Source organism: Phyllostomus discolor, chromosome 6 (assembly GCF_004126475.2).
Source record: "Phyllostomus discolor isolate MPI-MPIP mPhyDis1 chromosome 6, mPhyDis1.pri.v3, whole genome shotgun sequence".
In the NCBI taxonomy this organism is placed as follows: Eukaryota; Metazoa; Chordata; class Mammalia; order Chiroptera; family Phyllostomidae; genus Phyllostomus; species Phyllostomus discolor.
Window position 1 is genome coordinate 6,351,379 of NC_040908.2, and position 12,849 is coordinate 6,364,227.

At 48.4% G+C, this 12,849-nt stretch overlaps 1 protein-coding gene across 1 annotated transcript in view; it reads right to left on the bottom strand.

The window, feature by feature from the left end:
• Nucleotides 1-12,849, bottom strand: part of NBAS (NBAS subunit of NRZ tethering complex) — a 239,213-nt gene that overhangs the window by 172,750 nt on the left and 53,614 nt on the right. The window contains exons 13-19 of the mRNA XM_028515331.2: nucleotides 11,153-11,216; nucleotides 10,082-10,275; nucleotides 8,725-8,982; nucleotides 7,849-7,974; nucleotides 4,535-4,686; nucleotides 3,780-3,917; nucleotides 3,439-3,517 (exon numbers count right to left, since the gene is read on the bottom strand). Coding sequence (XP_028371132.1) covers nucleotides 3,439-3,517; nucleotides 3,780-3,917; nucleotides 4,535-4,686; nucleotides 7,849-7,974; nucleotides 8,725-8,982; nucleotides 10,082-10,275; nucleotides 11,153-11,216 — 1,011 coding nt within the window. The remainder of the gene's footprint in view (nucleotides 1-3,438; nucleotides 3,518-3,779; nucleotides 3,918-4,534; nucleotides 4,687-7,848; nucleotides 7,975-8,724; nucleotides 8,983-10,081; nucleotides 10,276-11,152; nucleotides 11,217-12,849) is intronic.

A 12,849-nucleotide genomic window follows, 5' to 3' on the forward strand; every position in this document is an offset into this window, starting at 1 on the left:
ACCATGTGCTGGGGGCGCTGCGGCAGGCAGCCGAGATACAGCCAACGGTACCCTGACCCTGCTCTCCGGGTGCCTTAAAATCCAGCAAACGGGACCGGGCAAAGGGAAACACTGGTTCTGGGAGGACAGGGAGGCCCCCCAGAAACGGCCCCAAAGCGGACACAGAAGGACGAACGGGAGTTAGGGCAAGTGCAAGGGTGGGTTTCCCCTTACGATGTATGTATGACTAGGGCTCACGTGTGTCCTGCTCAGAGCTGAAGCCCAGACACAGAGCACACATAACAAACAGCCAACAAACACTGTCACCTTGGAATTAATCTACTGAGACAGGAAGAGGGAAGAAGGCGGATCTCTGGAGGAGGTGAGACGGGGAGGCGGAGAGACAGAAGTCCACGTGCAAACGTGTTGAGGTAGGGCCCACAGCACATCTAGAGGGAGCTCCCCACATCTAAAAGGCCAGTGGGTACACAGGGGAGGAGTTCTGAGACATGAGTCAGATACATGATGCAGTTCTTAACCCAGAAGCTACGATGATTCCAAGGGAAAGGAAGTGGAACGAAATGAAAGGAGACTGAGGCATAATACCACCATTTAAGAGGCCAGCAAGGAAAAGGGACTCTGGTTCGGAAAAGCAGAGGGAGGCGCCCTGGGAGACAGGAAAGGAGAAGCGAACTGAACGCGTGAGTGCTCCTCTCCTCTTTCCGCTGTTCGGCCAATCCCCCTCCCCCTCTCCTGGTCCGCTCCCGTGAGCACACACACAAGACTTCTTCCCTCTTCTATTAAAACAACCACCCCTAATCTTTCCTGTTTCTCCCACCACCCCGACGCTGCCTGCTCCCCTTCACAGTGAAACCCCTTTGGGGAGGGGCCCACGGCCACCGGCTCCACAGGGGCCCATCTCCCACTCCCTCCTAAGCTGTTCTGCCCCTGACAAAAATGCGCCTTCCTGCACCTCCGTACACAGCATGCAAGGCCTCTCGGCACATGGCCACGAACCCTTCTAACCTCCTCTCCTCTCCTCTCTCGGCTCCAGCTCTCTCTGTTGGGAGCCCACGGGTTACTTTCAGGCTGCTAATCAGAGGCCCAGCCACGGACCCCTCCTCCCTACTTATTTAGACAAACGACTTGCCCTCCCTAAGCCTCGGTCTCCATAGCCACAAAACTGAGGGGATAATAGTGCCTGACTCTGGGGATTGCTGAGACACGATCCGGACTAAGAATGTGAGACACTGGTTGGTGAACAGTTAAGTCCTCAACAAATACACTGGTATTTCTCTTTTATTTTCTTTTTCTAGGATTTTATTTAGTTTTTAGAGAGAGGGGAAGGGAGGGAGACAAACATCAATGTGTGGTTGCCCCTCACGTTCCCCTAACTGGGGACCTGGCCCCGCAAACCAGGTATGTGCCCTGACTGGGAATCGAACCAACAACCCTTTGGTTCACAAGCCCACACTGAATCCACTGAGCTCCACCAGCCACGGCCAAATACGTTGGTACTTCTCAAGATACTCTCTTACCTACTAGTCCCCTCAACGAATATTTACCGGGTCCCTTAACAAGCCAGGCAGCATCACGGCCCTGGGCACTGCAGCCACTGCAGCAAGCAGAGCCCCAACTTTGGGGAGTCCCCCTTCTCACGGCCCTGACTCTGCTTCCCTTTCCCTAAGCACTGGTTGAAACAGGATCCCGTTTCCTCCCGTGCAGAGTCGTCTCAGGCATCCCCGGGACAAACGTCATGTTCTTCTCCATCAGGCCCCCTCAACAAGGGCTCATGTTTTCATTAGCATCAATGACTGCCTATGTAACAAGGGACTGTCCCTTTGTCCTCTCTTGACCTCCAGCACTAGCTTGATGTCTGGCACGTAGTACGCACTTGAAAAAAATTTACATGAAGCCATTTGTATGTCACTTATCACAGAATTAATAAAACAGACATGCCCTATGATTAAAATGCAATGCCTCTCTCTACCACTACCTACTGGCTAGTCATTATATCTATATATCTTCATTTATAAGTTTTAACAGCCAAATTCATCATCTTCATTTACTTTTCAAAAGCTTAGCTAATTCCCTTAAAAAGTGGGAAATACAAATACCTCACATATACTTTATAAATACTTTACTTACAACAAATACTTTAAATATCACTATTCCAATGTAATAATAAGTGCACTTACTACTGTCTAACAGGAAATAGCAACTCAACAACTCAAGAATAGTGAAAGATAATTATTTGGATACTCAAATGCTCCCATTTCATGGAATTTTCTTTTTAAGATATCATCAGTAAAACTAAGGCTAACCAAAAAATGATAACGTATACCTATACGGACAACACGTTTTTATATATTATCTCAAAATAGCACAGCACTCAAACATAATTAAGATGATATCCTTTTAAAAATATGACCATCCAACATTCAAACTAGCTGTATTACAGATAAAACCATTAGAAGTTTTCCAACCCGTTTGTGTAAAGTGATACACTCGTTGCTATGGTTTCTAATAACCCCGGAAACAGCCCTCCTTCGTCACTAGTGTTTCATCTGAATCCACTTCTATTACATTAGCGGGTGGGGAGTCCGACGCTCCAGGTTCCGCCTGCGGCATCAGAAGTACCGGACCGCGCCCTCACTCCGAGCACGGCACCACCTCGTCAGGTGTGGCCCTTGCTGAGAGGCCACCAGGCGCCAGCACTAACAGCCAGCAGAGGCGTGCCCTCAGAAAGGAGGCCGGCCCCACTGAGGGGGTAACCTGCAAGAGAGGTCAGACTTCCAAGGTCGGAAAGTGTACTGAACCCTGGAAACCTTCGGCCACGCGGTCACGTGGGGAAGCAGCCTGAGCTGTGCGTCCTGCTGAACCGCACACCACGTCCTCGGCAGCACCTAGACAGACCTCACGGTGCAGCGCGCTACCGAAACGCCCAGCGTGTGGGAACATCTGTGCTCGTGCACCTGGGGAACAAATACACGTACACATTTTCAAGGCCAAGTGTCTAATTTTGGCCGTAAGTGGATCAAACTTCAATCAACTAACTTCAACCCACTAACAAATCACTAAAATGAAATGAATCATAAATATTCACATTAGAATTATTAAAACACAACATATACTGAACTTTGGTACTGGACACAGCTGTATTCCATAACCTCAAACTGAAATGCAAAATCAAAATAAATGAAAAGGACTGTAACGTGGGAAACAGAGACGCAGTGATGCAGCTAAAGCACTTCTACTCCCTAGACGAACTACTGTGGCCTTCCACGGTCTCTAATTTCCACCAAAACTCGTGCACAGGACAACCTGTGTCTGCACATAATGAAGTGTTTCCTACCGAGCCAGCTCTAAAGACCAAGGGTAGGAGACACTGGGGCAGCCACAGCAATTATGAGGACAGGTCAAGTAAGCGCGAGCGGTCTGACTACAGCCAGCCCTTACCTCGTACGTGGCAAGCCGATCCAGGTAGGTTAGTAATTTCAGCCTACACCGGCAGAGCTCCTTTTGCTCCAGTGTCAACCTGTTTCAAATGAATAAATCAGGCCACTCACACTTACACAAAAGAACATTTCTCTAAGAGTGAAAATAAAATGAAAATGATCAATATTCTACTGAGCCCCAAATTTGTGGAACAGTACACAAAAACGCAAGGGTAAAACATTAAATGCACTTGATTTGAGTTGCTGAAATAACTTAGAGCAATTATCTCCAGGAAAGAACACGCTTAGATGACTCATTATCTTGCAGAGATTACCAAACGGACGGTATAACACAGCACTTACTTTGAGAAGTCCACTAACTGCAGCAGCTCCCGCCGCTTCCCGAGCTCGCTCGCCCTCGAATCGCGGGCAGGCTCGTCCTCGGGGGCAAGCGCCTCGTAGGGCACGCCATCGATGTCCACGTCCCCAGGCAGCGTGAACCTGTGGGCGGAGAGGACACCCACGCGGTGGGAAACCACTCCCCCTACTTTGACGGGCTCACTATTGATTTGATTCCCACAGAAACAAGCCATCATCTGAGAGAAAGCTACGGCTACCGTAAGCAGAGTGATTCACTCACTGTAGCCACAGGACGGGCGAAAAGTCCTCCAGCCCTCAGGAATGATCACACTTAGAGATTTTAAAAATCGAGAAAATGAAAACAACAATACTTAAGAAACAACGCACCCAGCGTGAAACAGCCCACGAAGAAAACAAAAACGCTGCCTGGAGTTTACAAGGTGATTCACCTCTGTGACGGTCACGACGGTGAGTCTCCTGCGCTTCACTTACGCAGCCGACAGACTGCCACATTCACATGGCACCAAAAGTCCCAAATGTCTGGTGAGCAATGGCTCACCATTATCAAGCTGTGATCCATAAACACGTTTAATTGAAAGGAAAGAAAGCTGTGACTTCAGATAAGAAAGCTTTGATCAAAGGCAACTGCTTCATTACAGAGTAACCTAAATAAACAGGAGTTTACCCGTTCCAGTGCCTCAGCTTAAACGCGCTCACAAAGTCGCCTGCGCCCCTGAACCAGGTCTTCCTGCACCAACCTGCCGTCATCCGCTCCGTCCCCTATGGCCACGAGCGCCTCCAGGTCTGTGCCCCGCAGGCCGTACTGCAGCAGCTCTTTCGCAGCATCCACCGTTTCGGGGACTCTCTCCAAACACTCGTGAAGAACCCAGGATCGTTTCTTTATTTTACTCTGGGTAAAAAGAAAACAGAACACAGAGGCATCAAACAGCCCGCATCACCTGCCAGCCCCCGACAAGGGCCTTTTAGAATGCGGAAGCCCTAATGCGGGGAGTGCAGGCAGCCAGCCGCTAGACAAGGTCCACAGCAGAGAGCCAATCCCCTTCCCAGGGGTGACCAGAACTGGATGCAGCGAACGTGGCTGCAACTGCTCTCCTTCTTCTTCTAACGGGCCACAGGGAAGCACAAACCTCAGTGCTCATTTTTGGTAACAAAAAGATCTTTCCAAGCATGTATAGTAGCTCTTTAGTTTTCATTTGGGTTATACGACAGGGTAGAAAAGAAAGCAGGAAGGCAAGATGAGATACATCCTATTGTAACCAGCATGCTTAACTCTGAAACTATACGAATGAGGCGCAGCACGTGAGGGTTTGGTATCTATGTGACCACGACACTCATCGCAGAGCAGTGCGGATGGTTGCTGAGCCATAACAGGCCACGCTATGCTGTTTTTGGAAAGATCAAGGGCCTGTTCCTTCCTCCCAACTGCTCCCTCCGGCTCCATTCTAAATCCTGACTTGCCCTGTTCACACAAAGACTCCCAGTGATCACCAATTTGAAGTAGGATTTGACTCACACCAGCTTGCTTTTTTTTTTTAACACACTCTCTAGTCTTTCTTCACATGGCTCTTAACTCATTTCCCCTTTTCCACGTCTGTGGCCTGCATACCAGTCTCTGCCACCAGCACCTAACGCCTGGGACACTGCAGGGGTCCCCGCCCTTGCAGGGGTCCCCACCACCACTCTCCTGCCAGGTCAGCACGTCTTCTACACCACCGCCCTCTGCACCCCCACAGCCGGAACTCCCCAGGAGTCCCCATGACCCTGAGGATATCACAGGTTTTCAACACCCCCCAAACCCAAACCCGCACGCCTTCCTGCTCACACTCCACAGCGCTCAGCAGGCTGGAATACAGGACCCAGCAGCCCGGCTTACTCAGAGCCCACTTATGCACCCAGGAACTACGTATTCCAGGCGCCGAACTAGACTTGAGGGCACCGCAGCGAGTGAGGCAGTCTGGTCGCTGGCCTCATGAGTCATGACCGTTTTCTTTCCATTTGCTCAAACCATGCGTCCCACCAAAAACGGCTTCCTCTCCTCGAACGCTAGGCCTGCTCTGAGTCCTTCCACGTTCCTGCTCACAACACCGTCACGACACAAACCGTCCGTGACCGCTGGGTCTGGAAGGGCCGCTCCCCCACTGGGCTCTCGCCGCGCCGATACGGACTCTTCCTGTGTGGTTATGAACAGGCTGGCACACAGCCTGTCTTCTCGGTGAGATCACAAGCTCCCTATAAGCAAAACCCGTATTGAAGTGGCTCCTCCACCCCTTTATCCACCTCCTCAACATCCTACTTTAACTCTTCACTGCCTATTTATTTAGCTGGATTAAGTATTTTGCCCTCCAAAAAACTGTGCTTGCTTTTCTCCTTCAGAAACCAAAGCTTTCTTCTACTGTGTTCCAGAAAGAGCCATAAAGTGGCACACGTGAGGTCATGAGCGTACCGTCCTGGGTCACACACACACACAAAGACACCACAGAGTTGGTGTTCTGAAATTCTAATGAAAATACAAGCAACTCTGTTTCCTTCCTCTGTTTGATTATCTCTCTGTTGTCTCACCTCCGGTGTCTTATTTGTATTAACGCTTTATCTTCATGTTGGCTGATGCAGCTACTTATTACATACGGCTTTTTCTGATGACGTTTTTCTTTATTTTTAATTGCTCGTGTACACAAATCTTTAAGGAAAACAATTACCATGAAATGTTCCCAACACGACTTTATTCCTACATGCAAAGACGTTGTCCTCCCTAAATGTCAGATGAGAAGCCGCTCCCTTTCAAGAGCATGCCATGAATCCGAGCACTGCCCCAAGGTGTCGAGGGCGCCAATACACAGGCGACAGAACGACCATGGCAGCAGATGGCAGGAAGGATCCGATGTCAAGATTTAAGCAAAAAGGAGGTGTCAGTCAAGCCTGGCATGTCAGTTGCCTCTCTACTGCCTCTCACCTTCCAAACGCCTCTTCACCGCCAGCTCGGGGACAGACCGCGTCCCCCGTGCGAGCACACACAGGGAGTCTGGCACGGTAAGAGGGCCATGGAGGGTCACCGCACAGGAAGGGCCCAGCGCTTCCGCTCCTGGAGCGCTCTCACTCTTTCCTGCTTGCTCCTACGGCCTGGCAGCCAGCACTGCACGCAGGGGACATCCGGGGGGCGCTTACTTCCCCTCTTCCTCCGGCCATGGACGACCTCTGACCTCTCACTGAATCCCCTTCCACTTACTCCCCTGGGCAGATTCCTCCCCAGGGAGGGGGAGACCTCCCAGACTCTGTCCCCCCCATTCCAGGGGGGGTTTCTTTTCAGTCCTGGCCAAGGTTCTTAGCTACCGGCCTCGAGGGGGGAAAATGCCAGAGGAGAGTTTCCTGACCCCCAGTCTGTGGCGTTTTCGGACCCCCATTCACTGCCGAACCCTGGCATGAGCACCCGATCTGCCCATCCTTCCCACCTTTTCCTGCCTGCCAACTCGGGCCATTAAGGACCAAGCTTAACTGTCCCAACCTTGGCCACTAAGCACCAGCCCTGGCCCACAACACCCCGGGGAGTTATCGTCCATCCAGCTGCTGCAGCTACCCCTTCCCCAGGGAGGTCTGAGCACCAGCCCAGGGTGGGAGGCCTCCCTTCCAAGTCCGTTCCCTCCTGGGTATGCTCCTTAGCCCCTCGGGTCAAAGAATTCCTTAGAGTTCTCTCTACCCTTTTATAGTTAATCTCTTGTTACTAGAAAATAATTCTCCATGCTAAAACTTTCCCTGTTCAAGTTACTGTGTGGTTTCTGGTTTCTGATGGGGCCCTGACTGATGCAGGCGAAGACAGGTAACTGAGGTAGAGGCAAAGGAAGGATTAGGTCAAAGCCAGGTGGTTGGCTGGTTTATCAGCAAATATCATTCACCTGTCTTCAGCATCCAAGTCTGGCTGCAGGGCCAATAAAACAGGACAACAAGGTAATTTTTTAAGTTGAGGAAAACACACTTCGTCAGCAACATAAAGTACTCTAATACGAAGCCCCATAACCAAAAGATACCCCAAATACTTGAGTTTTGCCATGTTACGTACCAGGTAATTCTGAATGGAAGCACTGCTGACCGCTGACTTCCGCCACTGCCTCTGATACACGAGGTCCGTGTCCAGGCCGTAGGTCTGAGCCAGGGACAAGGCCTCCTCGTACTCTTCACTCTCAATCTTCGGACAAGGAAACGGAAACAGGGTCACCGTGACGACGGGATGGATGAGGACCAGCCCTTAACCCACGTAGCATGTTACGCATGCCAACTTATTCTCCGGGGCACGGTGGCACCAGAGGCTCAGGAACACTCGGAGGGACAGAGAGGTTCAGTGCCCACGGCCTGACCCCCAGTGCGGGCACCATCCAGGGCTGACCCAGCCGGCCCCTGCCCCCAGGCACAGCGCAGAGGAGGGAGCAAGTCTGCGGGTCCCCCCCCACCATCTGGAGTCTGAGGCGACAGCTGCACGGAGGCACAGACAAGGAGGGCCGCCAACTCCCAGGCTACGCCACAAAGTGGAGAGGCGAAGCAAATCCATCTTCCATCACTTTTTATTTCAATCATTCAGGCACAAAGAACAGCATTGTTTTCAAAGGCTACTTAATTCGGATATTTCAAATATGTCAATAATACTATTCTGCTTCAAATTCCTTCCTTCATCAAAAAAGAAAAGATTAAGCCCTGGCTGGCGTAGCTCAGTGGATTGAGCGCGGGCTGCGAACCAAAGCGTCCCAGGTTCGATTCCCAGTCAGGGCACATGCCTGGGTTGCAGGCCATAACCCCCAGCAATTGCACATTGATGTTTCTCTTTCTCTCTCTCTCTATCTCCCTCCCTTCCCTCTCTAAAAATAAATTAATAAAATCTTAAAAAAAAAGAAAAGGTTTTTCCCGATCAGATCCGCACTGCAGCCGCCCGCCGGGCCCTCACCTTCCTCTGGAAGAGCTCCTCCGGCGTGGTGGAGCGCAGACTCACGAGGCGGTAGTGCTTGCTGACGGCCCGCGGGCGCTTGCGCGGCGGGGCGAACCGCTCCATCTCCGTCACCAGGTACAGGCCCCGCTTGACGTAGCCGAAGTAGCGAGCCTTGGCGGACACGTCCTGGTCCGAATCGGAGTCCTCCTCCCCCTCCTCGTCTTCCCCGCCCCTCGTCTCCAAACGAGACCATTTGGGGGCGAGTTTGACCTCACACTGAATTGAAAAAGGAGACCTTAAATAAATAGGGAGGAACTAAAGGCAGGTTGTAAAGTTAATGAGAAAAACATTCATAATTCTACTCCAGCTTCACTCCTTGCATCGGCCACGTGGTCGAAACTGAACATGGAATTCAAAGGAACCCGACGATGAACATTGCTTTCATCAACAGCTCCGGAAACGTTCAAATGCATTGCTGGCTCCCAATCTCCAAAACTAAAGTCTGTTTTAATAAGTCATTAATATGATCTCGTAAATATATGCCTAGTAATTACTGCAGGGAAATGAAGGAGTTCAGAATGTTAATTTCTTCACACTTGATATTTTTATACCAGCTGTGGAAAATGAAGATGCCGATTTGTTTTATCTATTTAGAAAATGAACATGAATGCGTTTTTTTTACTTTACTGAAATAGCTCTCCCCCCACCCTTTCTAAAAGCATCCAATAGCCTCCCAAAGTTCCCAGGCTGGATGCCTGACTGCTACCGATAACTTTCATTCCAGACCGAACAGTCGGCTTAGAATTTAAGCCTTAATTCTCTCAAAATAACATCCTTAGACTTAGGAACGAACTTTGAGGTAAAAAATACTTATTAATCTACATTGAAGTGAAAGCTATTAAGCTTCAAAAACTTGAACTAAGAATTTTAAATGACCAAAACATAACTTTAAATTACCAGTCTCTCTTTTCTAGTCTCTTCTCATGATAAACAAGCTTTTTTTTACTAAAAGAACCAAAATTTTTAAGTTGTCATACTTCACAGGAAAAGGTTAAAGACTATATTTCTTAGGTGGCAACACCTTTTACATTTTAAGATGACTAATCTAGAAAAAAGAAAAAATCTATCGTGTCATTGAAGAAAAAATAGTTATAAACAGCAAAATAACTATAAATTTTATAATACAAATTTTTCATTGCCAAACAATAGATCTTTTTTACAGTGCATTCAATCTGTGATTCCAATCACAGACTTTTGTTTTTAAAGCTAAAATTAGACAATGGGTTAACGAACTTAAAGAAACAGATCTTTAGGGTTTGGGTGAAATTCATATTTACTTTCAAACGCACTGGCCGCTCTACAGAGACAGGATTACCTCCAGACTTAAAAATCCCCCGTCGTGGGTGGCAGTGACCTGAGGTGACGGCTCAAACCACTCGCAGGATTTCCCCAGCAAGTTCTTCAGAGTTCTCACGGAGGAGACCGTCAAAGCGCCGGAGCAGCGCGCCAGGATCACCGCGCTGCCCGCCCACCAATTCACATCGATCAGCGGGTAGAAGGACTCCTTATCTGGTGGGAAAGCAAACCAGCACAGAGGCCCCGTCACAGTGGTTTAGGCACAACACATTTCGTCCCACAATCAGTTCAGAAACCACATCTGGGCCCTAAAGGTATGTTAAATAATGAGAAAAAAATAAATTGCAATCCACCACTCTAATTTTACAAAATAGTAATCTATTTAATGAACATCTGAGTGCCAAGAATTTGTCAAAGTCCGAAATTACGAGGATGCAGAATTAAATATATGAAGGTATCTCCTCTCAAAAAATAAAGATTATACATATATATTCCACCCTTTCTAACACAATACTTAGAAAGGTAGGTGTGTACAAAGAGTACAAATTATAAGGTTACAAAAGACTTTTGGAAAATGTTCGTGTATCACTTTTCAGACAAACAATATGAAACTACCACCTTATAGAAAGTGTAAGACAGACATCACAGTGGCAGTGCTGACTGCGTCTGACACCTGGGGAGGGAGCCAGGAGAACGCGCCGACCCGAAACACGCCACGTGGACACAAACACTGTGAGCTGGAGGAGTCCGAGAAACCCACAGTCCTTTTCCTTTGCCCAGTCACTTCCCTAAGATTCACTCTCCTCTGCTACGATGCCAGGTCGGCCCGATCTCCACCCAAGCACCGGAGCGCCTCCTCTCCAGCAGCCCCTGTGTGAGCTCCCTGCACACGCCGGTATAACTCCATCTGCTTCTCTCCTGTTCCTCTGCCCTGTGTCAGTCGTGTCTCGCAGGGCCCCAGTCACGGAGCCCAAGAGGGTGAAAAGAAAAAGATTTTCTCCCTCCCCTACATATATTACATCATGTAAAGAGCACCTGTACTATACATTTGGAGTCTCTTAAGGTTTTAAATATATTTTGTACAACTCACCTCTGAGTTTTTTTCTCTTCTCAGTGGAGAGGCTCCAGTCAGGATTAAGGTCATCATACCCTGGCTAGATACGAAACATAGACACATGAGTTCCTGAGTCACCCATGTCAGAAAATTATGAGAGTATCAAGAACTATGCATTTTTTCTAGGAATGCAGACTGGTACCTCCACTGTGGAAAACCTAGAGTTTCCTCAAAAAACTAAAAATCGAACCTCCTTTTGATACAACAGTTCCACTGCTGGCATTATACCCTAAGAACCCTGAAACACCCATTCACAAGAACCTATGCGCCCCAGTGTTCATAGCAGCACAATTCACAATGGCCCAAGTGCCGGAAACAAGCTAAGCGCCCATCAGTAAATGAGTGGATCAGAAAACTGTGGTACACTTACACAATGGAATACTATGCAGCAGAAAGAAAGAAGGAGCTCCTACCCTTCGCAACAGCGTGGAGGTGAAAGACAAATACCATATGCTCTCACCTATAAGTGGAACCTAATCAACAAAACAAATGAGCAAGCAAAACAGAACCAGAGACATGGAAATAAAGAACAGGCTGACAGTGACCAGAGGAGAGGGAGGCAACAGGGGAAAGAAGAGGAAGGGTTGTCAAGGAACGTGTGTAAAGGACCCTGGACAAAGCTAACAGGGGTGGGAGCAAAAGGGGAGGGCTGAATGTGGGAGGTGGGGGTGGGTAGGGCAGGGGAGAGTAACGGGGGGAAAATGGTGGCAACTGTAATTGAACAACAAGAAAAGAAGAACTATGGATTTTTTAAAATAATAAAATATAGAGACGATGCTTTCCTTTGATCTGGTTGAAATCCACTCCTCTCCATAACTTTGAAAAGTGACTGTTCTTGCACTTATGAGGACACGCAAGGGTTGGGACTCAGTTTGAGGAAGGCAGTATGTGCACGAGAACAAGACGACAGCCAGGATACAACTAAGACCAGTGAAAGCAAGACACGCTAACAAGTAATTCCACACGCACCCACGCCTGCATTCTGAGAGAACAGGCGCACTGCTGTGCACAAACACCGGCCTGGGTACATGTCCTACACACACACACACACACACACACCCCACACTTGTAACTGAGCAGCCCCCCAGGTTTGGCTTCCGCAGCTCTGAGACTGGACTCCACAACCTCCACGTAATCTCCAGTTCCTTCTATGACTGAAGATTTACTAAGTAAAAAAAAAATACAAGCGTGTAATCTTTAAACTGAATCCATTCATATTCCAATCTCAGGGCAACATAGTATCTTACCCACCTTTGTGAATGCAATGACGGATCATTATCTCTGAAATACCATAAAACAACTGAGATTAAGTTCACGGTTAGGTACTTAATCTTGAGAATTACAACAGTATGGAAAAGGACAAAAAAACATTAGGATGTTTATCTGAAACCTTAACCCTAAAAAGAGTGACGTTACACTTCCGTCAGCTGTGCTTTTCCCCTAACAGGACACAGTAAGTGTACATGTGTTATGACCAATTTACCAGTGGCTAAGAGTTCAGGCTACCAGAATTGATATTTCCTTCCATGGCCCGAAAGAAGGTTGTACTCCCTATTACTACAGTACGTCACTGAGAGTGGTCCCTGAGAACAGAAGGTGTCATTCTTTAAACTTTATCCCAAAAAAGTTAGCATAAAAGGCTATGTTTTTATACTACGGGAAGAACAACATTG